Source organism: Heterodontus francisci, chromosome 1 (assembly GCF_036365525.1).
Source record: "Heterodontus francisci isolate sHetFra1 chromosome 1, sHetFra1.hap1, whole genome shotgun sequence".
Taxonomy (NCBI): Eukaryota; Metazoa; Chordata; class Chondrichthyes; order Heterodontiformes; family Heterodontidae; genus Heterodontus; species Heterodontus francisci.
In genome coordinates this window covers 97,545,947-97,573,286 of record NC_090371.1, presented here as the reverse complement: position 1 = coordinate 97,573,286, position 27,340 = coordinate 97,545,947, and the positions used below count along the sequence as shown (strand labels likewise).

The 27,340-nt window shown below is 43.2% G+C and overlaps 1 protein-coding gene across 1 annotated transcript in view; it reads right to left on the bottom strand.

Moving 5' to 3' along the window:
- The window catches only part of mtrex (Mtr4 exosome RNA helicase), a 215,437-nt gene that overhangs the window by 166,515 nt on the left and 21,582 nt on the right, over window positions 1-27,340 (bottom strand). Inside the window, exons 5-8 of the mRNA XM_068033040.1 lie at window positions 11,822-11,934; window positions 3,836-4,010; window positions 1,343-1,433; window positions 595-719 (exon numbers count right to left, since the gene is read on the bottom strand). Of these exons, the coding sequence (XP_067889141.1) occupies window positions 595-719; window positions 1,343-1,433; window positions 3,836-4,010; window positions 11,822-11,934 (504 nt within the window). The remainder of the gene's footprint in view (window positions 1-594; window positions 720-1,342; window positions 1,434-3,835; window positions 4,011-11,821; window positions 11,935-27,340) is intronic.

Sequence of the window (27,340 nt, the reverse complement as noted above, 5' to 3'; positions counted from 1 at the left end):
TCAGGTGGGGTCTGACCAAGGCACTGTACAACTGAAGCATAACTTCCCCTCGAGATAAAGTCCAACATTCCAAGAACATTTTTGATTACTTTTTGTACTTTTACACTAGCTTTTATTGATCCTCCAAAGTTGTTACCTTTCACCAATAACAAAATATTCCGATTTGCCTTTTTTCACATTTTCCACAATGAATTCATCTGTCATAGTTTTTCCCCATGCAGTTTATGTCCCTTTGTAACTTCATGCTGCCATCGACACAACTTATCGTGCCTCTTAACATCTGCAAACATGGATATAGAACTCTCTATTCCTTCATCTCTGTCATTGATAGATATGGTGAAACTTTGAGGTCCCAGTACATCACTTGTCACATCCGGCTAATCAGAGTACATTACATTCAACCCTACTCTGTCTCCTGCCTTTCAACCAATTATCTTTCCTCCACAGCCAAGGGTTATCCATCTAGTGGAACTTCCATAGGGAGCCCAAGTATGACAGAAGTCCAAATTATCAATCTATGCAATACAATTAAGAGAACTCGAGTTTCTCACTCAAAATTTCTGCACAGAAGGATACAAAATTATATTTAATTACCTGCTTGTGAAGGTGGCAGATCCATTCAGCAAACTGGCGTGCATTGGGAATAGTTGCAGAAAGGAACACATAGTGAACATTGTCTGGGAGAAGAATAATTGTTTCCTCCCACACAACCCCTCGCTCTGAAAATAAAAAGTAATAATTTGAAATTTTACTTTTTCATGAAAACTGTTAAATAGTATTCTAGCATCTTGTCACAATGAGGCAGAATCTAAGAATTGGTTCACCAGCCAAATAACCCTTCAATATTGGAAAAGTTGTACAGATTGAAAATTTTCCCCTTTGTTCTAAGTGCTAATTGAAAAATACCAGTATGCACCAAACTTCTAGTGTAGCAAGTGGTCAGAGTACTTTAAACACTTCTGTTAACAAAACTAAGCAGCCAGTTAAATCTGCTGAGATTAGCACAAATCTACGTTCACAAAACACAATCTGTTGTAATTCTGTCAGCATAGAAATAGCTTTTTTTTTTAAAAACTCTCCACACATTTTTTCTCCTCTTCAGAAGAGCACTCACTTTCAAGGCCAATCATTTAGAACACTTTAGATGTCCAAGAGCAGTACAAGATGATGCCCCCCAATTTTGTTAGCCTCTTTCAGTACAGAATTGTCAATCTTTTCATATATGCAGGTGTGTGAGAGAGGTGGTAGACAGAAGTTATCAACCTAATTTTGCTGAAATGCTGCGTAGTGTCTCCCTAGTTCACTATATATTGCTAGTTTCCATTCATAATCTAACACTTACCTGCATCTCTCATATAATGGATTTCATCAAAGATAACCCAGGCTACTTCTCTCATTACCTCTGATCCTCTGTACAACATACTCCTTAAAATCTGTTTTAAAAAGTTAAAACATCAGGTTTAAAATCACATAAAACTTCAGATCCTCTAAGACATTAATGAGCAAATTACAATGTTTATGAATTGCAACATCCTACAATTTTCAACAATTAGGAATCCTCTGCAATATTGGCAACAGGAAACTTAACTGAACATTTAAGAGTTAAAATTCTTTAAAGAACAACAATTATTCTGTGGACTCAAACTGGGCCCAACTGAAAGCAACTCAAAACGTAAAGCAAATTCCAGCAACAAGCTGAACAAAATCAGATTTGCAGCACCATATGCAGGAACCTGTACTTTTAAACAAAATACTACTCTACAGTCAGCTGTGATAAGCAACCAATTTTCCCTTTGTCAATTGAGAACCTCCACACAACACAACTGAGGTTAGGAACCACGGGAATTAGCTCCCATACTATTACTCAGAGCCATATCACCAACATCTAACTCAAGCTAAGCAGCAAATTTAATTCAATCAATGTAATGTATTTAACAATGTTAGATGGATGTTCTGCCAAAGCAGGCAACTCACTACAATAGTTTTACCGACATTTATCCGTTCTGTTTTCAAACCAAAAAGCCCAGATATTAAATATGGATAACGGCCAGCAAACTTGCAAACTACTGGATATATATAGAAAAAGCTTTGTTGTCCAGTAATGTGCCAGACCTGAGAGGTGCTGGATAATCGAAAATTCCTATTAATCAAGAGTTGTACTTACCAGGGCAATACAATACAATAGTTTTAATTTTAAGAGAAATGATTACATACAAAGTACAAGAAGATGTGCAGTACAGAAATTTTAAGGCAATAAAGATGCATAGAAATCTTGAGAAATGCCGAGAATAATCAATTGCACTTGGGAAAAAATAGCCCCGAGAGCTTTCGGAGATGTCTGAAGGTGTTGGATGGATTCCGGTTGCTACAATTAAGACTTGTGTAGGGAGATTTTGGAAATTCCAGATAATAACTCCGTTGCTTGCCAGTTAGTAAAATGTCAGATAACAAAGCTTTTATTTGGTTGGTATAGTAACTGAAATTAGTGGCTTCAAGTTCAAATCCATTTACTTCAGAACCTGAATTATATTGGCCCAGATTTTGCAGTAATAATGGCGAGGCTAATCAGCACTCACTGTTATTATGGAGTAAATCGGACAGCAACTTCCAGTGTTGGTACATGCTGCAGCAAAAGGAGGAAATCAGGAAGTTGCTGTCCAAGCTGCCCTACTCCTCCACAAGCTTTGCTGCACAGACATCTCACCAATAGATAGAGCATTAAAAACACATGAACAACGCAAACCTGTAGTTGGAGCATGGCTATCCGACCCAAACCCTATGGGACATATATCGAATCTGGGTCAGGTTGCTCTTTCAGGTCCGGCATTCGGGCTTGGGTCGGGCTGGGTCGGACAGAGTGGCAGTGCTGCCTTTTGGTCAGGGAGGGAAAGGGAACTAAGAGTAAGAGTAAGCGTCGTTAATTTCCGGTAGTCGAATCGGGTCGGGTGCGGGTTAGATGTGGTTGGATCGGGTTTAAATTGTATACCACAACTAAAGGCCTGCTCGGGTAATGAACTACTAATAACCAACAAACATGCCAGAAAAAGTTAGGCCTGGTCCATTCAACTTTAAATGGGTTTTTAACGGCACGTCAAATCTTAATTACTACCAAACAACTTGATTGAAAATTAACTTTTTCAAGTGCAAAGACTCATTTGTTCATATTTTAATCGCTGAAAACTTTAAAAATGTCAAAATTATTTGTTTTGTCTCTTTTCTCTCTCTTAATTCTACCTTTCTTCCCCTTCCTTTAATTTCACTTTCTGTACATGATTTTGGCATTGAATTAAACATTCTAACTTGAACTTTATGGTTTAGATGGGGTGAAAGAATTCTTCAATATGATTGGTTGGAGAGACACTCCATTGCTTGGCCTTTTCTGGCCTTTTTTGCATCTCTGATTTCAGTCACTCCACCATTGGCGACAATGCCTTCAACTGTCAAGACCCTAATTCGTCCTTAAAGCTATCCACCTCTCTAACAATCTATCAATCAAGACCTACCTCTTTGACCAAGCCTTTAGTCATCTGCCATAATATCTCATGTGGCATGATGTCAGATTTTGTTCGACAACGCTTCAATGAAATGCCTTGGGACATTTTACAATGTTAAAAGTATTATATAAATATAAGTAGTTGTTGTTCATACAAATCCCAGATCCCCTGTAGAGTGCCACACTGAGATGGCTCTCTAATTATCTAAAGTTGCCACGCAAAAGCCACTGAAGGTCAGTGGGCAGCTGCAAGCATTTGCCACTGACCGCAATATCTGGGTCATTATTTTTCTACAACGTATGACAAGCAGGAATAAAAGCCGATGCACAGATCAATTTTACCTCAGTTGTCATGACCAAACAGGAGGCTGTTGGATTGATAGTGACATCGCCAGTCATCAGTCCTACATCCTGGAATTCTTCATACATCTCACGATATTTCTGATTGCTCAATGCTTTGATAGGACTGGTAAAGATAACTCTTTGCTTATCGCGTAAAGCAAGAGCTATTGCATACCTACAGAGTGAAAAAATTGCATTTTAAGAATTATTAAAACATGCAAGTAGGAATTCCTGCTGTGCTTCATACTAATCACAATTAACCAAGAGAAGGAAACCAAGAAAATTACAGTAATTGTAAGAACAGCTTTTATTCAAAACACAAAAAACCATAGTCAATTGCTATAAAAACCCACCTGGTTCAATAATGTCCTTTAGGGCAAGAAATCTGCTGTCTTTATCTGGTCTGGCCTACATGCGACTCCAAACCCACAGCAATGTGGTTGACTCTTAATTGGCCTAGCAAGCTACTCAGTTGTATTGAACCACAACAAAGTCAACCCCCCATGGACTGCAGTGGTTCAATAAGGCAGCTCACCACCACCTTCTCAAGGACAATTAGGAATGGGCAATAAATGCCGGCCGAGCCAGCAACGCCCACATTCCATCAGCAAGCAATTAGGAAGGCGAATGGTACGTTAGCCTTTATCACAAGAGGATGAGTACAGGAGTAGTGAAGTCTCGCTTCAATTGTATAGGACCTTGGTGAGACTGCACTTGGAGTACTGTGTGCAGTTTTGGTCCCCTTACCTAAGGGAGGATATTATTGCCATAGCGGAGTGCAACGAAGATTCACCAGTTCCCGGGATGGCGGGACTGTCCTATGAAGAGAGACTGGGGAAAACTGAGACTGTATTCTCTAGAGTTTCCAAGAATGAGAGGTGATCTCATTGAAACCTACAAAATACTTCAGGGAAAGATAGGGTAGATGCAGCTAAAATGTTTCCCCTGGTTGGGGAGTCTAGAACCAGGGGACACAATTTCAAAATAAGGGGGACGCTAGTTGGGACAGAGATGAGGAGAAATGTCTTGACTCAGAGGGTTGTGAATCTTTGGAATTCTCTAACCTAGAGGGCTGTGGAAGCTCAGTCATTGAGTATGTTTAAAGCAGAGATTGACAGACTTCTAAATACAAATGACGCAAGGGGATATGGGGATAGTGTGGGAAAAAGGCATTGAAGTGGATGATCAGCATGATTATATTGAATGGTGGTGCAGGCTTGATGGGCTGAATGGCCTACTCCTATTCCTATGTTCCTCCAATAAGAATAAGAAAACTGTGAATGCTGGCAATCTAAGCAAAAAGAGAATTGGAAAAGCACATATCTGTCCATTCATCTTCACTTGAAAATGAAGCTGGTGGATCTGCTGCATATTTACGCTTTTATTTCTGGCTTCTTTAAAAACAAAATTAGGGCAGCTTTAACACCGAGGCACTTTCATCATCCCACACAGTCCTTACTGCATCTTACAGAAAGGAAAATCTACGAGAACTGAAAATTTTCAGCTTTTCTCAGAGCACCAGTGTGGCTTTGTAAAAGGTAGGTCATGCCTGACGAACCTGAATGCAAATTTTGAAGAGATGACTGAAGTAGTGGTCAGAGGAATGTCTATGAATGTTAGTTGTCCGGACTTCCAGAAGACATTTGATAAAGTCCCTCATAAGAGACTGTTGACTAAAGTTGAAGCTCATGCAATTGAAGGAAAATTATTGACCTGGTTAGGAAACTGGCTGAGCTGCAGGAAATAAAGAGTAGGAATATTGGGCAGGACATGATTAGTGGTGCCCCATGAAGAACTGTGTTGGGGCCTCAACTATTCACTTCATTCATTAACGACTCAAGACGATGGGACAGTCACTTATCCAAAATTTGCAGTTGACACAAAGATAGGCAGTATTGTAAGCAGGTAGATGGAAGTGTAAAATTATAAAGAGATATTGATGGATTGAGTAAATGGACAAAACTTTGGCAAATGGATTTCAATGTAAACAAATGTGAGGTCATCCATCTGGACCCAAAACAGACAGAACAGGGTACTTTCTAAGCAGTGAAAAGCTGGAAGAGACTTGGTGGTCCAGGTACATATATCCTTGAAATGTCAAACAGATACAGAAAATAACCAAAAAGGCGAATGAAATGCTGGCCTTCATATCTACAGGAATAGAATACAACGGGGTAGAAGTCATGCTTCAGCTATACATAGCCCAGGTTAGACTACACCTGCACTTCTGTGAGCATTTCTCGGCACCATACCTTGGGAAGGAGACATCAGCCTTGGCAGGAGTGCAGAAAAGATTTGAGAGAATACCTGGACTTCAAGGGTTAAGCTATGAGGAGAGATTTAAAAAACTAGGGGGTGTTCTCTGGAATTTAGACAGTTGAGGGGTGATTTGATCGAAACATTCAAGGTATTAAGGGGATTAGACATGGCAGATTAGGAGAAACTCTTAGTTAGTTGGGGAGTCTAGGGTTAGGGGGCATAGTCTAAAAATTAGAGCAAGACCTCTCAGGAATGAAATTCGGAAATACTTCTGCAAGTGAAGAGTGGAACAAGTCTGGAACTCTCTTCTGCAAACAGCGAGATCAATTGTTAATTTTAAAAATGGAAATTGATACATTTTTGTTGGCCAAAGATAGTAAGGATCCTGGGGCAAAAGCGGGTATCTGAAGTTAGGTCACAGATCAGCCACGATCTCACTGAATGTTGGAACAGGCTCAGGTGCTAAACGGCCTACTCCTGTTCCAATATTTCTAGAAATTACAACAACATAACCATGAGAAAAATGAATCACAAAGTTAACATGTAGGCACAATAAGCAATTTGGTAGGCAAATGGTATGTTAACCTTTATTATAAACTTACTGGAATTGTATAGGGCCTTGGTGATATGACACCTGGAGTACCGTGTACAGTTTGAGCTCCTTATCCAAGGAAGGATATACTAGACTTGGAGGGAGTGCAAAGAATATTCACTAAACTGATTCCCGGGAGGAGGAGTTTGTCCTGAGCAGAGATTGAGTAGACTGGGGCTAATATCTCCGCAATTTAGAAAAATGAGAGGCGATCTCGTTGAAACATAAAATTTTTTTTAAAGGGCTTGATAGGAAGATCCTTCCCCCTGCTGGGGAATGTAGAACTAGGGGGTCAGTGTCTCAGAATAAGCATTCAGGATTGAAATGATAAATTTCCTGAGAGTTGTGGACCTTTAGGAATTCTCTATCCCAGAGGACTGTGGATGTTTATTTGTTAAATATATTCAAGACAGATGCTGATAGATGTTTGAATACGAAGGGATATGGGGATAGTGTGGGGAGGTGGGATTGAGCTAAGTCGATCAACCATGATTGCATGGAATGGTGGAATAGGCTCAAAAGGGCTACTCCTGCTCCTATTTCTTATTTTATTTATATCATAGGTCCTTAGGAACCTATAACATACAAGCTACTTGCACAAATGGGTGGCACCGCAGCCTCACAGCTCCAGGGACCTGGGTTCGATTCTGGGTACTGCCTGTGCGGAGTTTGCAAGTTCTCCGTGACCGCGTGGGTTTTCGCCAGGTGCTCCGGTTTCCTCCCACAACCAAAGACTTGCAGGTTGATAGGTAAATTGGCCATAGTCAATTGCCCCTAGTGTAGGTAGGTGGTAGGGAATATGGGATTACTGCAGGGTTAGTATAAATGGGTGGTTGTTGGTCGGCACAGACTTGGTGGGCCGAAGGGCCTGTTTCAGTGCTGTATCTCTAAATAAAATAAAAACAAATAAAATCTCCACTCCTTATAGCAGGCACATTCAGTGAATGCGATTTTCCCGTAATATGCGATGGTTGATCTGATTTATTCAGATACTTCCTTCTTTCATGGTTTTCTTGGGAACCAATGATAACCTGAGTCTATTCCCCCAGTAAAGAGGTCAATCATTTAAGATTGAGAGGAGAAATTTCTTCACACAGAGGGTTGAGCCTCTTTGGAATTCTCTGCCCCAGATGCTCATGTGGGTGCTAAGTCTTTGAGGGTATTCAAAGGCAGAGATCAATAAATTCTGGGACTCGAGGGATATGGGGACCAGGTCGGAAAGTGGAACGGAGGTCGAAGATCAGGCAAGATCTTACTGAATGGTGGCCTACTCCTGCAATTTATGTTCTTAGGTAATATTCTACCAGTGTTTCCTGCAGTGAGTGACTGAAGATTTGCAAATGTCCAGGGCTGAGCAAATTATTGAGAGACTGTACAATGCTCAATTCTTCCACCTTCCACTTTCAACGCAAGGAGATAAGAAATAGGAGCAGGAGTAGACCATTCAGCCCCCGAAGCCTACTCCGTCATTCAATACAATCATGGCTGATCTTAAGCCTCACTTAACCTGTCTATATCTCAGTGTTCTCCTCACAGCTTACATTCCCACTTAGTTTTAGATTGTCAGCAACCTTGGATACATTACTTTCGGTCTCTTCGTCCAAATCATTAAAATAGATTATAAATTCCTGGGGTCCCAGCACCGATCCCTGCAGCACTCCACTAGTTACAGCCTGCCAACTTGAAAATGACACGTTTTTCCCTACTCTCTGCTTCTTGTTCCTTAACCAATCCTCCGTCCAAGGCTGGTCAGTAGCTCCATCAGCCCTTATCTTGAGTATTAATTTTTTTATGTGGCAACTTATCAAACGCCAATTGGAAATCAGAGTATACTACAGCTACTGGCTCCCCTTTCTCTACTCTACTAATTACATCCTTAAAAAACTAATAAATTTGTCAAAGACAATTTCCTTCCATAAAACCATGTTTACTTTGTCTGATCATGTTATTGATTTTCTAAGTGCATTATTAAGACTTCCATATAAATGGAATCCAGCCTTTACCAAATGACTAATATCAAACTAACTGATCTATAATTCCATGTTTTCTCTCTTCCTCCCTTCTGGAATCGCGGAGTTACATATGCTAACTTCCAATCCATTGGGATCATGCTAAAATTTAGGGCACTTTGGAAAATCATAACCATTTGCCAGCATCCTTTCCCCAGATAACTTACTCTAAGTTGATAACATGACAGTGTTATGACCTCACTGAGTCCATGAACATTAAAATTCGATAAATGAAACCCCTAAGACCAATTTTAAGAATTACACAAGACTTCACGTTTTAAGACTATTATAACTAAACTAAAAGAAATCTCCATTAACTAAATAGTACTTTGTAAGCAGCTGACACTCCAAATTACCAAGAAAGCTATATACTTTACTTATTAAAATATTTGAAAACCTCACACCACACTTATACATTATACGCTCCTCTTTGATAACACAATCTTTGTGGTTAGAAGTCCCAAACTCCTCCAGCTGCAATGGGTTGGATCTCCCGTACCTTTTCAAAGTCAATATACTCTTTGCTACATCTCCGAGCACTTCCCATCGGGATGTCCATGAATAAGGTGATTCCTGGCAAATCATGTTGGGCTTATTCTGCTCTGCAACTTCAACTTTCAAAACAGGTTCAAATCTTCGCAGCCTTTTGCTGTATTAGGCTTCTGTGTTCCCTCTCTCTCTATAGACTTCCACCACTGGTTGTCCTCCTTTCTTACAGCCTGCTCCGAGGCTGTTACCGCTGGTCTTCTGTACAGCCTGACTGCCTTCCGAAAATCTGTTAATCTATCTGGACTCAGAAAGTCAATAGCTTATTGTCCTTTTCCAATAGGTAAAGTCCAGAAGTCTGGATTCACAGAGCCACCTGGGCCTTCCTTTGTTTCCAGGTGTTAACAGCTGGCTGATACATTTGCATCGTCAGAATCACTGGCCCCTTGTTTACGATCCCAAAGTCTGGAAGGGTGAAATCCATTGTTCTTCAGGTGTTACCCCTGCTGTCTGTTTTTCAAAAAAGTCTTTGATCTGTGTCCTCTGTTGTCCTGGTAACCAAGATTTCCTTAAGCAGAGTGGATGTGAGGTCACCTGATTTCTCAGACTCCATCTTAAACTTTTAAAAATCACAGCTTTTTAAAACATAATCATGTTACAAAGTCCAGCATTCATAACAGTAGCAAAATAGAGCAGTTAAAATGTTCGCAGTCAGGAGTGGGATTCAATCACTAGTGACTGATGAAAGCATTAAGACAACTGCCCTTCAGCGGAACTCAAACAACGTAAAATATTTTTGAGAACTTGGGTTAAGACCAAAATGGGTCCATCGGACTAGAATGAGGAAACATTTCTGTGATAAGTTGATTAAATAGATCAATTTAAATTAGCAACATAATTAATATATTCCCCTGGCATTGGTCCTGAGTTAAGTAGATAAGAGTAACAATCTCAGTTTGTAATTGATGGATGAGTAAGCTTGAAATAAACAGCCTTTATGATGCAATAACTGGCAACTTTTAAATTGGTGTTAATACAAATAGCTAATGGTTATCGTTTTTTGGCTGAGTAAAAAAAAGTGACCGTCAGTTTTAAACATGGATGTTTTAAGCAGTGGGAACTGTACTAAGTTAAGATTGAGGGTCTTTTTGCCATTGTGACATACCAACAAATCAAACAAAATAATCAAGTTCTAATCTGAATCAAAACATGAAACTTACACTTAAAAATGATGGGCAGCTATGACCCCAGGTCTATTTATGGCTTGGAAACATAGGAACAAGAATAGGCCATTCAACCCCTCAAGCCTATTCCACCAATGTATTAGATCACAGCTGATTGGTACCACAACACCGCATCCTTTGGTACCCTCCTTAACAAATATCGATTGCTCTCAGTGTTGAAAAGTTTCAGTTGACACTGCATTCACAGTCTTTTGGGGGAAGGAAGTTCCAGATTCCCACTACACATAGTGTGCAGAAATGCTTCCTGATTTCACTCAAATAGCTTTGCTGTGTGCCTGGAATAGAAAATATTCCACTCCGAGCATCAACATTCCAACGACGACTTACATTTGTATTGCAACTTCAAGTAATAAACACTTCCAAAGTGCTTCACAGGAACATGTTAAAACAAAATAGGATGCTCAGCCACATAGGGAGATATTAGGTCAGATGGCCAAAAGCTTGGTCAAAGTTGTTGGTTTTAAGGAAACTCTGAAAAGGAAGGCAGCGAGGTAGAGAGGTGGAGTGGTTTAGTCAGGGAATTCCAGAGTTTCGGGTCTCAGCAACAGAAGGCACAGCCAACAATGGTGGCGATTAAAATTGGGGGTGCTCAAGAGGCCAGAATTAGAGGAGCACAGATATCTCAGAGGGTTGTAGGGCTCGAGGAGATTACAGAGATAGAGAGGGGTGAGGCTATGGAGGGATTTGAAAACAAGGATAAGACTTTCAAAATCAAAACATTGCTTGACTGGGAGCCAAAGAAGGTCAGCCAGCACAGATGGGGTGATAGGTGAATGGGACTTTGCGCGAAATAGAACACGGGCAGCAGAGTTTTGAATGACCTCAAGTTTACAGAGAGTAGCACGTGGGATACCAGCCAGGAGAGCACTGGAATAGTTAAGTCTCGAGGTAACAAAGGCATGAATCAGGGTTTCAGCAGATGAACTGAGACAGGGCAAAGCTATGGAGGTCGGATTCGGTGGTATTTGTGAAGGCGCGAATATGTGGTAGGAAACTCATCTCTGTGTCAAATACGACACCGGGCTTGCGAAAAGACTGGTTTAATCTCAGACTGTTGCCAGGAAGAGGGTGAAGTCGGTACTTAGGGAATGGTGTTTGGTGCCGGGACCAAAACAATGGCTCCAGTCTTCCCAATATTTAATTGAAGGAAGTTTCTATTCATCTGGTCAGGATGTTCGAAAAACAGTTTGATAATTTAGCAACAACAGAGGTCGTGGCGAGGGAGAGCTGGGTGTCATTGGCGTTCATGTGAAAACTAACACTGTGCTTTCGGATTATGTCATCGAGGGGCAGCATGTAGATGAGAATTAGGAATAAATTAGAAAAGAGAATTCCTGACATGTTCAACACAAAAATTCAAGCAAAAGATTTAAAACAAATCATAATGAGCACTTACTCAGCACAAACAGTTTTTCCAGCTGACGTATGTGCTGACACCAGTACAGACTGGTTGTTATCAATGCAAGCAATGGCCTCTCTTTGAAAAGCATCAAGAATAAAAGGGTATTCCTGCAATTAAAAAGAATTACTTAGAAGCAGTAATGAGAACATATTTCTGGTTATTTTCTGATATTGATCGAATAAATTACCTGGACAGATTTTGCCAATTCAGTGGAATTACAACACTAAGACCTGGAGATTTCACTGGGCTGTACTGTTCTTTTTCAGTGCAATTCACCCAAAATCTGTCAAATCTCAGAATTTCAAGCACAAATTATATCCAGTGTAAATCAAATTTCCATGATCCAAGCTCCCGGATTGAAATAATCACCATGGCGAGTTTCTGCTAATTGTACCTGTTTGCAGTCTTTGAAGAGACTAGGATACTAAGAGGCATGTTTTAATTTTAAGAGATTTTTATTAGTTTACAGAAACTAACTAGCCAAAGGTTCTGCATAGCTTTTAAAGTCATTATCAGTTATTTAAAATCGGGTTACAGGTAGGGAACTAGAAGTGGATTAAAAACTTTTTTTTTGTGATAAACCCATTTTCAGCTTTATTAACCAAATTGCAGCAAGTTACCACTCTTAAATGCATCGAGGAATATTTTTTAAATTACACTCAAAACACTTCCCAACTGTGCTGGGTCACAGCAGATTTTACATTTGGTGATATGCAAATGAGTTTCAGTGGAATTGTGAGGGAAAAAAAAAACACTTTTCGAAACTAGTGCAGTTGGCGCCCAGCTCCAATTGCACCCAAAGTGGAAATTTGAGGCTGTCTTTTATAAAAATCCCAAAAGGTTTGATAATGCATTCTACCTTGTTTGAGTGACATCATTTTGAATTAATATATTACATATTTATTGCATCTTTGAAAAAGTGAGTTGTCGCCAGTTTCTAAAGGAAGTATACCATTAGCAATGTAAATTTAACATTACGTGACACATTGAAAATAGTGGGTGCAGCTTAATATTACGTGACAGGGCCTGCTGGAGAAAGATTATAAACCACCATTTCAAACAAGCAATCTAAGAAAGAAATTTGAGAGAGAGTAACGAAAGTACATAAAAATAGATGAAGTTATGAATTTGAAGGGGCTTCATACATAAAATGTTAGAAGCAGTGAGAACTGTCTGTGCATCCAGTCACAAAAATGACAAAAGGACACCCATGACAAAAATCCACTCCTTTCCCTCCCCTACCTCACCATTCCTCCACTCCTTTCCCTCTCCATTCCTCTACTCACTTGCCCTTTCTCTCCTCTCCCCTCTATTTTTTCTCCACTGCTCCAGTCTCATCCCCCAACCCTTTCTTGTCTCTTTCCCCACTTCTCTCCTGAAAAGTTCCAAGAATCCCGACTTCGCGTGTACAACGTCACAGGAGATCAACCAGTATGTTATAGAAGCACGTGACAGCTGCACGTCAGTTCGATCAACTTTTCATCTGTGTTCACTATGGAGAAGGACGATGTAGGTGCAAAGATCAGGGAGGGAGATTGTGATATACTTGAACAAATTAGCATTGAAAGGGAGGAGGTATTAGCTGTTTTAGCAGGCTTAAAAGTGGATAAATCCCCAGGCCCAGGTGAGATGTATCCCAGGCTGCTATGTGAGGCAAGGGAGGAGATTGTAGGGGCTCTGACACAAATTTTCAAATCCTCTCTGGCCACAGGAGAAGTGCCAGAGGACTGGAGGACAGCGAATGTGGCACCATTATTCAAGAAGGGTAGTAGGGATGAACCAGGTAATTACAGGCCGGTGAGTCAAACATCAGTGGTAGGGAAACTATTGGAAAAAATTCTGAGGGACAGGATTAATCTCCACTTGGAGAGGCAGGGATTAATCAAGGATAGTCAGCATGGCTTTGTCAGGGAGAGATCATGTTGAACGAATTTGACGGAATTTTTCGAGGAGGTGACTAGGTGTGTAGATGAGGGCAAAGCAGCTGATGTAGTCTACGTGGACTTCAGTAAGGCTTTTGATAAGGTCCCACATGGGAGATTGGCCAAGGCGGCAAGAGCCCATGGGAACCAGGGCAATTTGGCAAATTGAATCCATAATTGGCTTCGTGGCAGGAGGCAGAGGGTGATGGTTGAGGGTTGTTTTTGCGATTGGAAGCCTGTGACCAGTGGTGTACCACAGGAATCAGTGCTGGGACCTTTGCTGTTTGTTGTGTACATTAATGATTTAGACGAGAATATATGAGGTATGATCAGTAGGTTCGCAGATGACACGAAAATTGGTGGTGTCATAAATAGTGAGAAGGAAAGATTGCAGGAGAACAGATGGGCTGGTAAGATGGGCGGAGCAGTGGCAAATGGAATTTAATCCTGAGAAGTGTGAGGTGATGCATTTTGGGAGGACTAACAAATCAAGGGAATATACAATGGATGGTAGGACCCTTGGAAGTACAGAGGGTCAGAGGGACCTTGGTGTACTTGCCCATAGATCACTGAAGGCAGCAGCACAGGTAGATAAGGTGATTAGGAAGGCATATGGGATACTTGCCTTTATTAGCAGAGGCATAGAATATAAGAGCAGGGAGGTTATGATGGAGCTGTACAAAACGCCAGCTAGGCCACAGCTGGAGTACTGTGTACAGCTCTGGTCACCACACGATAGGAAAGATGTGATTGCACTGGAGAGGGTGCAGAGGAGGTTCACCAGGATGTTAATAAAAGCAAAATACTGCAGATGCTGGAAATCTGAAATAAAAACAACAAACACTGGAAATACTCAGCATGTCTGGCAGCATCTGTGGAGAGAGAAGCAGAGTTAACGTTGCAGGTCAGTGACCCTTCTTCAGAACTGGCAGATATTAGAAATGTAAAAGGTTTTAAGCAAGTAAAGCAGGGGTGGGGCAAGAGATAACAAAAGAGGTGGTGTTGATGGGACAAGGTCACAGAATAGCTGACCAGAAGGTCATGGAGCAAAGGCAAACAATATGTCAATGGTGTGCTGAAAGACAAAGCATTAGTGCAGATAGGGTGTTAATGGACTGAAAACTGAACAGCCACAAGCACAAACATGAAAAAAGTGGGTAGGCATAGTAGAAACAAACTGAACATACTAAAATAAAATAAAACAAAAAATAAAAGTAAAATGGGGGGCCCGTCATGCTCTGAAATTATTGAACTCCATGTTCAGTCCGGCAGGCTGTGGCATGCATAATCGGTAAATGAGATGCTGTTCCTCGAGCGTGCATTGATGTTCATTGGAACACTGCAGCAATCCCAGGACAGAGATGTGAGCATGACAGCAGGTGGGTGTGCCGTAATGGCCAGCAACCGGAAGCTCGGGGTAATGCTTTCGGACTGAGCGGAGGTGTTCTGCAAAGCGGTCACCCAGTCTGCGTTTGGTCTCCCCAATGTAGAGGAGACCACATTGTGAGCAGCGAATACAGTATACTACATTGAAAGAAGTACAAGTAAATCACTGCTTCACCTGAAAGGAGTGTTTGGGGCCTTGGATAGTGAGGAGAGGGGAGGTAAATGGGCAGGTATTACACCTCCTGCTGCCTGGACTAGAGCATTTCAGCTATGAATAGAGACTGGATAGGCTAGGGTTATTTTCCTTACCGCAGAGAAGGCTGACGGGGGACCTGATTGAGGTATACAAAATTATGAGGGGCATTGATAGGTTAGATTGGAAGAAACTTTTTCCCTTAGCAGAGGTGTCAATAACCAGGGGGCACTGATTTAAGGTAAAGGGCAGGAGGTTTAGAGGAGAAATGAGGAAAACTTTTTTCACCCAGAGGGTGGTTGGAATCTGGAACACACTGACTGAAGGGGTGGCAGAGGTGGGTGCCCTCACAACATTTAAGAAGTCTTCAGATGAGCACATGAAACACCATAGCATACAAGGCTACGGGCCAAGTGCTGGAAAATAGGATTAGAATAGATAGGTTTGATGGTCGGCACGGACATGGTAGACCGAAGGGCCTGTTTCTGTGCTGTATATCTGACGACTGACCCATTTCAAACTGGATGCAGACATTGCATAAAAATAACTTATACTCATGTAGTACCTCTAACGTAACAAACATCCCAAGGCGCTTTACAGGAACATTATAAAACAAGGTATGACACCAAGCCACAAAAGAAAATGTCAGATGACCAAAGCTTGGTCAAAGAGGTAGGTTTCAAGGAGTGTCTGAAAGGAGGAAAGCGAGGTGGAGAGGCTGAGAGGTGTAGGGGGGGCATTCCAGAGCTTGGGGCCTTGGCAACTGAAGGCACAGCCACCCATGGTGGAACAATTAAAATCAGGGATGAACAAGAGGCCAGAATTAGAGCAGCACAGATATCTTGGAGGAGATTACAGAGATGGCAAGGCCACGTAGGGATTTGAAAATAAGGATGAGAATTTTAAAATCAAGATGTTGCTTGACCCAGGAGCCAATGCAGGTCAGAGAGTACAGGGGTGATAGGGGAACAGGACTTGGTGTGAGTTAAGACACAGGCAGAGTTTTGGATGATCTCAAGTTTACAGAGAAAAGAATATGGGAGACTAGCCAGGGGTGCGTTGGAATAGTCAAGTCCAGAAGTAACAAAGACACTAATGAGGGTTTCACCAGCAGATGGGCAAAGTCGGGCGATGTTAGAGGTGGAAGTAAGCAGCCTTAGCGATGGCACGAATGAGGTTGGAAGCTCATCTCGGGGTTAAATGTGACACCAAGGTTGCGAACAGACTGGATTCATCTCAGACTGTTGCCAGCAAGAGGAATGAAGTTGGTACCTATGGAATGGAGTTTGGAGCTAGGACCAAAAACAAGGAATTCAGTCTGCCCAAAATTTAATTGGAGGAAATTTCTGCTCATCCAGTATTGGATGTCAGACAAGCAATCTGATAATTAAGCAACAATGGAAGAGACAAGAGCAGTGGTGGTGAAGTAGCGTTGAGTGTTGTCAGCATACATGTGTAAACTAACGCTGTGCTTTTGGATGATGTCACCAAGGGAAAACACGTAGATTAGAAATAGGAGGGTGCCAAGGATTAATTTATGGGGGACACCAGAGCGAACAATGTGGGAGTTGGAAGAGAAACCATTGCAAATGATTCTCTGGCTACAATTAGATAGATAAGAATGGAAGCAGGTGAGAGCAGTCCCACCCAGCTGGACAACCGTGGAGAGGCAGTGGAGAAGGATGTGGTCAACTATGTCAAGGGCTGCAGACAGGTCGAGAAGGATGAGGAGGGAAAATTTACCTTTGTCAGAGTCATATAGGATGATATATTCAAAAAACTTTAAATTATTCAAAATTTTAATTATCTTCCTTTTTGGCAAGAAGTAAACATGTCAAAATGGATCAATCAATTTCTTCGCCCCTCTTCATTGGTTGTAATTAAGGTCTAAAGGTTTTGGTGGAAGCGGACAAGTCCATCAGTTTTGCTGGAAGTTCCAGCTTATCCACAACTTCTTGTCAGACAAGAAACTGTGTAGCAAAGTTTTGGTTTTGGAGACAAGTGGTGACAAACAAGAGTTGGCTGTCATCAGCACGAGTAAAGAAACTGAATACGTGTTTGTGGAGAATGGTGGAAGCATAGATGAAAAATAGTGGAGGTGTGGGGAACGGTACATCAACGATAAAGCCATGGGACATTTCTGCAGGGACCATGTAGACCCAGGAGAAAAAGTCATTGCAGAAGGTGTGCTGGCTTTGTTGAGACAATTAAGAATGAAACCATATAAGGGCTGTGTCATAGAGGGAAGTTAATGGAGGAGTATCGAGTGGTCAGCCTCGTCAGTAGCCACAAAGCAATCAAGGAGGTACAATGAACTATAGTTGAAAAGGATTAGCTTGAGCAGGACAAGAGAGAAACCAAAAATAACAGAGACAGATAACAGATACAGTACAATGGGATGTGGACGTCCTGGTACATGAATCATAAAAAGTTAGTATGTAGTTGCAGCAAGTGATTAGGAAGGCAAATGGAATGTTGCCGTTTATTGCCAGGAGAATCGGCCATAAAAGTAGGGCAGTGTTGCGACAGTTGTACAAGGCCTTAGTTAGACCACATCTGGAGCAATGTCTACTGTTTGGGTTTTCTTACTTAAGAAAGGATATAATTGCATTAGAAGCAGTTCAGAGAAGGTTCATTCGACTCATGCCTGGGATGAAGAGATTATCTTATGAGGAAAGATTGAACAGGTTGGACCTATACCCATGGGAGTTTAGAAGCACGAGGGGTGATCTATTTGAAACATCCAAGATCCTGAAGGGACTTGACAGGGTGGATGCTGAGAGGTTGTTTTCTCTTGTGGGGCAGTCTAGAGCTAGGGGATACAGTTTAAAAATTAGGGATCTCCCATTGAAGACTGAGATGAGGACTAATTTTTGTGTTGCAGAGGATTGTTAGTCTTTTTTATTTGTTCATGGGATGTGGGTGTCACTGACTATTTATTGCCCATCCCTAATTGCCCTTGAGGTGGTTGTGGTGGTGGTGGTGAGCCGCCTTCTTGATATGCAGCAGTCTTTAGGGTGCAGGTACGTCAAAAGTGCTGTTAGGAAGGGAGTTCCAGGATTTGGACCCAGCAACTGTGAAGGAAGGGCGATATAGTTCCAAGTCAGAATGCTGTGTGGCTTGGAGACTGAGTGTCATTTACGGCACAGAAGGAGGCCATTCGATCCATCGAGTCCATGCCAGCTCTCCACGGAGCTATGCAGTCAGTCCCACTCCCCTGCTCAATCCCCGTAGTTGGAGGGGAGTTTGCAGATGGTGGTTCCAATGCATCTGCTGCCCTTGTCCTTCCAGGTGTTACAGGTCCCGGGTTTGTAAGGGGCTATCGAAGGAGCCTTGGTGAGTTGCTGCAGTACATCTTGTAGATGGTACACACTGCTGCCACTATACATCGGTGATGGAAGAAGTGAATATTGAAGGTGGTGGATGAGGTGCCAATCAAGCTGGTTGCTTTGTCCTGGATGGTGTTGAACTTCCTGCGTGTTGTCGGAGCTGCACCAATCCAGGCAAGTGGAGAGTATTCCATCACACTCCTGTGCCGCGTGATAGCATAGCGACAACCCCTTCCACCACTTTGCTGGTGATCCCGAGTAGACTGATAGGACAGCAATTGGCCGGGTTGGATTTGCAACATAAAAACCTAAGAACATAAGAAATAGGAGCAGGAGTCGGCCATTCAGCCCCGCCATTCAATAAGATCATGGCTGATCTGTCCCAAGCCTCAACTTTTCTTTCGAGCCTGCTCCGCATACCCCTCGACTCCCCAAGATTTCAAAAATCTATCTACCTCCTCCTTAAGTACATTTAGTGACCTAGCCTCCACAACTCTGAGGTAGAGAATTCTAGAGATTCACCACCCTCAGAGAAGAAATTACTTTGCATCTCAGTTTTAAATGTGTGCCCCCTTATTTGTAACTATTTCGCCTAGTTCGAGATACCCCCACCAGTGGAAACATATTCTCAACATCTACCCTGTCAAGCCCCCTTAAAATCTTATATGTTTCTGTAAGATAACCTCTCATTCTTCTAAACTCCAATGAATAAAGGCCTAAACCTGTTTAGTCATTCTTGATAAGACAACCCCTTCATCCCAGGAATCAGCCTAGTGAACCTTTTCTGAACTGCCTCCAATGCTAGTATATTCTTCCTTAAATAGGGGGACCAAAATTGTACACAGTACTCCAGGTGTAGCCTCACCAATAGCCTGTACAGTTGTAACAAGACTTCCCTATTTTTAAACTCTAACCCCCGAGCAATAAAGGCCAAAATTCCATTTGCCTTCCTAATTACTTGCTGCACCTGCGAGCTAACTTATTGTGTTTCATGTACAGGAACACCCAGATCCCTCTGTACTGCAGTATTTTGTAGTCTTTCTCCATCTAAATAATAATCCGCCTTTTTATTTTTCCTACCAAAGTGGATGACCTCACACTTTCCTCCATCTGCCAAGTTTTTGCCCACTCACTTAACCAATCGGTTTCCCTTTGCAGATTCTTTGCGTCATCATCACAACATGCCTTCCCACCTATTTTTGTATCGTCAGCAAATTTGCATGCACTACACTTTGTCCCTTCCTCCAAGTCATTGATATAGATAGTAAATAGTTGAGGCCCTTGGACCGATCCTTGTGGCACCCCACTAGTTACAGCTTTCCAACCTGAAAAAGGTCCATTGATCCCAACTCTCTGCCTTCTGTGTGTTATCCAATCTTCAATCCATGCCAACACATTACTCCCAATACCCTGAGCTCTTATTTCGTGCAATAACCTTTTATGTGGCACCTTATGGAACACCTTCTGAAAATCCAAATACACTACATCTACCAGTTCCCCTTTATCCACTCTGCTTGTTTATATCCTCAAAGAACTCTAACAAATTTGTCAAACATGATTTCCCTTTCATAAAACCTTGTTGACTCTGTTTGATTGCATTATGTTTTTCCACGTCTTGCTATTTCTTCCTTAATAATGGACTCTAGCATTTTCCCAATGACAGATATTAAGCTAACTGGTCTATAGTTTCCTGCTTTGTCTGCCTCCTTTCTTGAATAGGGGCATCACATAAGCGGTTTTCCAATTAGCTGGTACCCTACCGGAATCCAATGAGATTTGGTACATTATGACCAATACCTCCACTGTCTCTGCAGCCACTTCTTTTAAAACCCTTGGATGCAGACCATCTGGTCCTGGCGACATGTCTGCCTTTAGTCCTATCAGTTTGTCCAGCACCTTTTCCTTTGTGATAGAGGTTGTTACAAATTCCTCCCTCCCATTTACACCTTGCCCATCTATTATTGTCAGGATGTTTATAGTGTCCTCCGTGAAGACCGAAGCAAAATATTGGTTTAAATTATCTGCTATTTCCCGGTTATTAATTCCCCAGTCTCATCCTCTAAGGGTCCCACACTTACTTCAGCTACTCTCTTATACCTGTAGAAGCTCTTACTGTTTGTTTTTATATTTCTTGCCAATTTACTCTCAATCAATTTTCTCCCTCGATTGGTTTTTTTAGTCACCCGCTGCTAGTTTCTAAAAAATTCCCAATCCTCTGGCCTACCACTAGCTTTTGCCGATTTGTACGCCTTTGTTTTTGATTTGATACTCTCCTTAACTTCCTTTGTTATCCACGGGTGGTTCATCGTTCTCATAGAGTCCTTCCTTCTGACCGGAATAAATGTTTGCTGAGTGTTATGAAATATCTGTTTAAAAGTCTGCCACTGATCCTCTACTGACTTTCCCTGTAGTCAATGTCCCTAGCCCACTTCAGACAACTCTTTCTTCATACCTCTGTAATCACCCTTGTTTAAGTTGAAGACACTGGTTTGAGACCAGAGTTGCTCAAACTGAATTTGAAATTCTACCATGTTATGATCGCTTCGCCCTAGAGGAGCCTTAACTACGAGATCTCTTATTAATCCTACCTCATTACACATTACCAAATCTAAAATAGCCTGTTCCCAGGTAGGTTCTGCAACGTATTGTTCTAAGAAACAATCCCTGATGCACTCTACAAATTTGTCTTCCATGCTACCCTTGCCAATTCGATTTGACCAGTCTATATGCAGATTAAAATCACCCATGACAATTGCAGTGCCCTTCTTACAAGCCTCCATTATTTCCTGATTAATACTTTGTCCTACACAGAGGCAACTCCTCGGGGGCTTATAGACCACTCCCACCCGTGATTTCTTTCCCTTGCTATTCCTTATTTCCACCCAAACTGATTCTACATCACCATCTATTACACCTATATCATTACTCACAACTGCACTGATCCCTTCCTTTAATAACAAAGCTACCCCACCTCCTTTTCCTTTCTGCCTATTCTTCTGGAACATTGCGTATCCTTTAACATTGAGTTCCCAGTCCTGGTCATCCTGTAACCACGCCTCTGTGATAGCTATTAAATCATATTCATTTGTTTCTATCTGTGCCGTCAGCTCATCTATCTTGTTACAAATGCTACATGCATTCAGATAACAAGCCTTAAGCTTTGACTTTTTACCATTTTTACCTACTCTGGTTCTAATTTCTGCTGTACTCTTATGCTTGTATTCTCTGTCTCTTCGTATCACACCCTGATTGATGAATGCACCTTCACTACCCTGCACCTCTGCTCTCTTGTTAGTTATCGACTTTTTAGAACTTGCTTTCAACTGAACCCTCCCCCCCAACTGTTTAGTTTAAAGTCTTATCTACAACCCTAGTTATACGATTCGCCAGGACACTGGTGCCAGCATGGTTCAAATGAAACCCATTCCAACGGAACAGCTCTCTCTTTCCCCAGTACTGGTGCCAGTGTTGCATGAATTCAAACCTATTTCTCCCATACCAATCTTTGAGCCACGCATTTACCTCTCTAATCTTGTTTACCCTATGCCAATTGGCACGTGGCTTAGGTAGTATTCCAGAGATTATTACCTTTGTGGTTCTGCTGACTGACCATGAGCAGCTCGGGGCTAAATTAAAAAGCAGAACCTCTTTCCTAGTCCTATCTATGTCGTTGGTCCCTACGTGAACCACGACAACTGGATCTTTTCCCTCCCACTCCAATTTCCTCTCCAGCCTAGAAGAGATATCCTTAACCTTGGCACCAGGTCGGCAACACAGCCTTCGGGACTCTATCTTTGCTGCAGAGTACAGTATCTATTCCCCTTATATGCTATCCCCTATTACGACTACATTTCTCTTTTCTCCCACCACTTGAATGGCGCTCTGAACCACTGTGTTGTGGTCAGTTCGCTCATCCTCCCTGCAGTCTGTGCCCTCGTCCATACTGGGAGCAAGAACCTCACACCTTTTGGATATTAGCTCCTCCAAAGCTAAGTTCTGGATCCCTCTACCTGCCTCATTCACAATCACACCCTCTTGTCCCTGACCACAGCCCAGGTTGGATGGAATTAATCTTAAGGGGTGTGACTGTCTCCTGAAACACAGCATCCAGGTAACTCTCCCCCTCCCTGATCTGTCACAATGTCTGTAGCTCAGACTCCAGCTCATCAACTCTGAGCCAAAGTTGCTCGAGCAGCCAACACTTGCTGCAGATGTGGTCACCATGGATCGCAACAGCTTCCACCAGCTCCCACATACTACAGCTGCAACACATTGTCTGCCCAGCCATCTCTATTTATTTCATAATTAATTTGGATCTCAATATTTTACAGAAAAGTGCCCCCAAACACGTAAAAAGCCACGACCCGACCCCAGTTGACTCCATCGCAAAACGGCTCCTTGGCCACAACTTCAAAGCGCCCGCGGGAGATGTGCGGCTTGTAGCACATCTGCAGCGCAATGTCGGCAAATTTCTGCTGATACTGGCGCCCGAGGCTATCGCCCACCTCCCGGAGGACGCGAATGAGCTGTGATTCCTAGCTGCAAAGTTTTTATGAAGATATGAAACAGGTTGCAAAGCAGACCCCTGTGGGACTCCACTGATAACATTCTCCCAGGCTGATGACAATTGATGTGCGGCAGTGGTTTTGCGCTGGGTTATGAACCATTCCCCTTTGTCATCTCCATTAGTAATTCTTATGAGGAATCCTGTTAAACACAGCAGCAACCAACACACAAGGCACAGCGAGGTCTTCTGGGATGGTGGGAACTGATGAAATGTTTTATTACCTGCACCCCCTTCACCCCCCCCTTCCCAGCTCCCCCTCCCTCCACCATCCACCTATGCCTGAGCAGGGGCCCTGACAATCCCACTGCCTTGTGGGCGTCTCGGGAGAGTCCAAGGCTAAGGGAGTAAACCTTAACAGAAAATCCGGAGCAGAACCCCGTAGGCGGTCATGGATCACCTTTGGCATGTTTCCAGCAGCTCCTGCAGCCATACCGGTGCCAAACGTCGTGCTCTGCACTCCTTTGGACCCCACCAGAAAGGCCGAGAGGGGGGTTTTGACACTTGGGCAACTCACAACCTCCATACATTCGTCCAGGCATGCGCCAAGGAGAGGTCACTCCATAGTCGCCTCACAGGGACCAAAACAACACGGAAGGCAGCAGTTACGGGTTATAAGTCCAGCTCAATTGGCGTAGAGATTGGGCGCCACGGGTTGCTTTTGTCGGTGGGAGAGGTCATCGCACCTCACTGGACAGCTACCGCCCGCCTTAAACTGGGCAGCCCCCGGTCAATAAGGTTCTGTCCCGCCACAGTCCACCTGCTTCAATGGGTGCTTGGAGCTCAGGGTCACTGCCCGAAAAGCGGACTGCAACACCGCACCAAACAGCACGATAAAAAAAGGAAAGAAGGTACCAGCCCTTCGTTTTGCAAGCTGGAACGTCAGAACTATGTGTCCAGGCCTGTCGGAAGACCTTACACAAATCAACGATTCTCGGAAGACCGCCATCATCAACAACGAGCTCAGTAGGCTCAATGTGGACATTGCAGCAATTCAGGAGACACGCCTCCCTGCGAGCGGATCTCCAAGAGAGTAAGACTACACCTTCTACTGGCTGGGTAGGGATCCTGAAGAACCAAGACAGCATGGAGTGGGCTTCACCATCAGAAACTCCTTGCTCAGCATGATAGAGCCACCCTCAAATGGCTCAGAACGCATACTATCCATCCGATTGCTCACCACCTCTGGTCCAGTACACCTACTCAGCATCTATGCTCCAACACTCTGCTCCCCACCTGAAGCTAAAGACCAGTTCTACGAGGAACTCCATAATATCATTAGTAGCATCCCCAATACCGAACATCTGTTCCTGCTGGGGGACTTTAATGCGATGGTTGGGGCCGACCATGACTCATGGCCCTACTGCCTTGGGCGCTATGGCTTTGGAAGGATGAATGAGAATGGACAGAGACTGCTTGAGTTATGTACCTATCATAACCTCTGCATCACCAACTCGTTCTTTCACAATAAACCCTGTCACCAGGTTTCTTGGAGGCACCCAAGATCACGTCGTTGGCACCAGCTGGACCTCATCGTCACAAGGCGAGCCGCCTTAAACAGTGTTCAAACCACACGCAGCTTCCACAGTGCGGACTGCGGCACCGACCACTCCCTGGTGTGCAGCAAGATTAGAGTCAAACCAAAGAAGCTGCATCACTCCAAGCAGAAGGGCCACCCGCGCATCAACACGAGCAGAATTTCTTAACTACAGCTGTTACAAAAATTTCTAAATTCACTTGAAAAAGCCCTTCAGAACACTCCCACAGGTGATGCAGAGACCAAGTGGGCCCACATCAGAGACGCCACCTATGGCAAACGCGTGAAGCAGAATGCAGGCTGGTTTCAATCTCACTTTGAAGAGCTGGAACCGGTCTTAGCCGCTAAGCGCATTGCACTGCTGAACTACAAGAAAGCCCCTAGCGAGTTAACATCCGTAGCACTTAAAACAGCCAGATGAGCTGCACAAAGAACAGCCAGGCGCTGCGCAAATGACTACTGGCAACACCTATGCAGTCATATTCAGCTGGCCTCCGACACCAGAAACATCAAAGGAATGTATGATGGCATTAAGAGAGCTTTTCGGCCAACCATCACCAGTAACCTGTCTCTCGATGCAGAAATCAACAAGCGCATGGGAAAGGCTTCCACTGCGATGTCCAGACAGGCCAAGAGAGTGTGGGAAAATGGCGCACTGACACGGAACACAAAAGTCCGAGTGTATCAAGCCTGTGTCCACAGTACTTTGCTCTACGGCAGCGAGGCCTGGACAACGTATGTCAGCCAAGAGCGACGTCTCAATTCATTCCATCTTCGCTGCCTCCGGAGAATCCTTGGCATCAGGTGGCAGGACCGTATCTCCAACACAGAAGTCCTCGAGGTGGCCAACATCTCCATCTTATACACCCTACTGAGTCAGCGGAGCTTGAGATGGCTTGGCCATGTGAGCCGCATGGAAGATTGCAGGATCCCCAAGGACACATTGTACTGCAAGCTCGCCACTGGTATCAGACCCACCGGCCGTCCATGTCTCCGCTTTAAAGACGTCTGCAAACGCGACATGAAGTGCCGTGTCATTGATCACAAGTCGTGGGAGTCAGTTGCCAACAATCAGTTGCCAGAGCTGGCGGGCAGCCATAAAGGAGGGGCTAAAGCGTGGCGAGTCGAAGAGACTTAGCAGTTGGCAGGAAAAAAGACAGAAGCGCAAGGCGAGAGCCAACTGCGAAACAGCCCTGACAACCAATTTTATCTGCAGTACCTGTGGAAGAGTCTGTCACTCTAGTATTGGCCTTTATAGCCACTCCAGGTGCTGCTCCACAAACCACTGACCACCTCCAGGTGCTTACCCATTGTCTCCCGAGACAAGGAGGCCAAAGAAGAAGATGATTTTGCAGAAAAAAAAAAGGAATTATTTAAGTGTACTCTTAACCTGTAATGCCGTCTCCTGATTTAAATCATTTGGTCAAAACAAAAAAAGAGACACAGAAGAAATACCCACCAATCACTTACCAGCTCTCCTATGACGTCACACTTTGATTTTGTTGGTCAAGCAGGTCCCCTGTACAGAGCAGAGCACTCCCGCTGCCGCTTCTGGTCTGGGGCCTCGGCTCTTGATCTCCCGGCTCATCTCGCCTGTTCCCATTCTCACCGCCGCCGCTTCTGGATTTGTCCTGCTTTTTGTGGATAAAAAGTCTGTGGAACTCATCCACAGAGAGCAGTAGAGGCTGGATCATTGAATACATTCAAGGCTGAGTTGCACAAATTTTTGATCGACAAGGGAGTCAAGGGTTATGCGGGCTAGACAGGAAAGTGAAGTTGAGGCCACAATCAGATCAGCCATGATCTTATCGAATGGCAGAGGAGGCTCAAAGGGCTGAGTGGCCTACCCCTGCTCATAATTCTTGTGCTCTTCTGTTCAATAGTGATTGCAGGGAGAATAGAATAGAACCATAAAAACCATAGTCAAGTTATGGCACATAAAGAGGCCATTCAACCCATCGCGTCTGCGCTGGCAGAAAAAAAACCAGCCGCCCATTCAAATCCCACCTTTCAGCACCTGGTCCATAGCTTTGCAGGTTACAGCACTTCAGGTGCAGGTCCAGGAATTGTGTAGTGATAAAGGAAATGCACAGGAAGCCAGAAATAAAAGCTTTTCAAAATTTTAAATGCATGCATACCAATCTCCTAGGCTACTGCACAAGTCAAGTGCAAGTGTAATCCTCACATGAAGCAGGTTGAGAGCAGTGAGGATAATTGAGTGAAGACAGGTGTAATTCAGTCCACACTTCAATGTCACACATTCATTCAATCTTTATTTTTACCTAACACACCAATTTTATATGGTAAAGAGCAAATGGGCCAGAGGCCAACAGGGCAAGCAACAGCAAGAAAAAGTGGAACTATGGCTGACCTGACGAACAACGATGGCTGAGAAAACTAAGCATAGAGTGACCGACTATTGGTAGCAGAATGGGGCAGTAAAGTTGGTCATTGTAGCGTTCAAACTGTGGGGAGGAGGGAGCCAAATTTTTCTGAAGATACGCCAAATAAAATACTAGAAGTAAAAGCAGCAGATTGCAAATTTAAACAAAGCAAATTTACCTGCCTGGATAAAACACTTT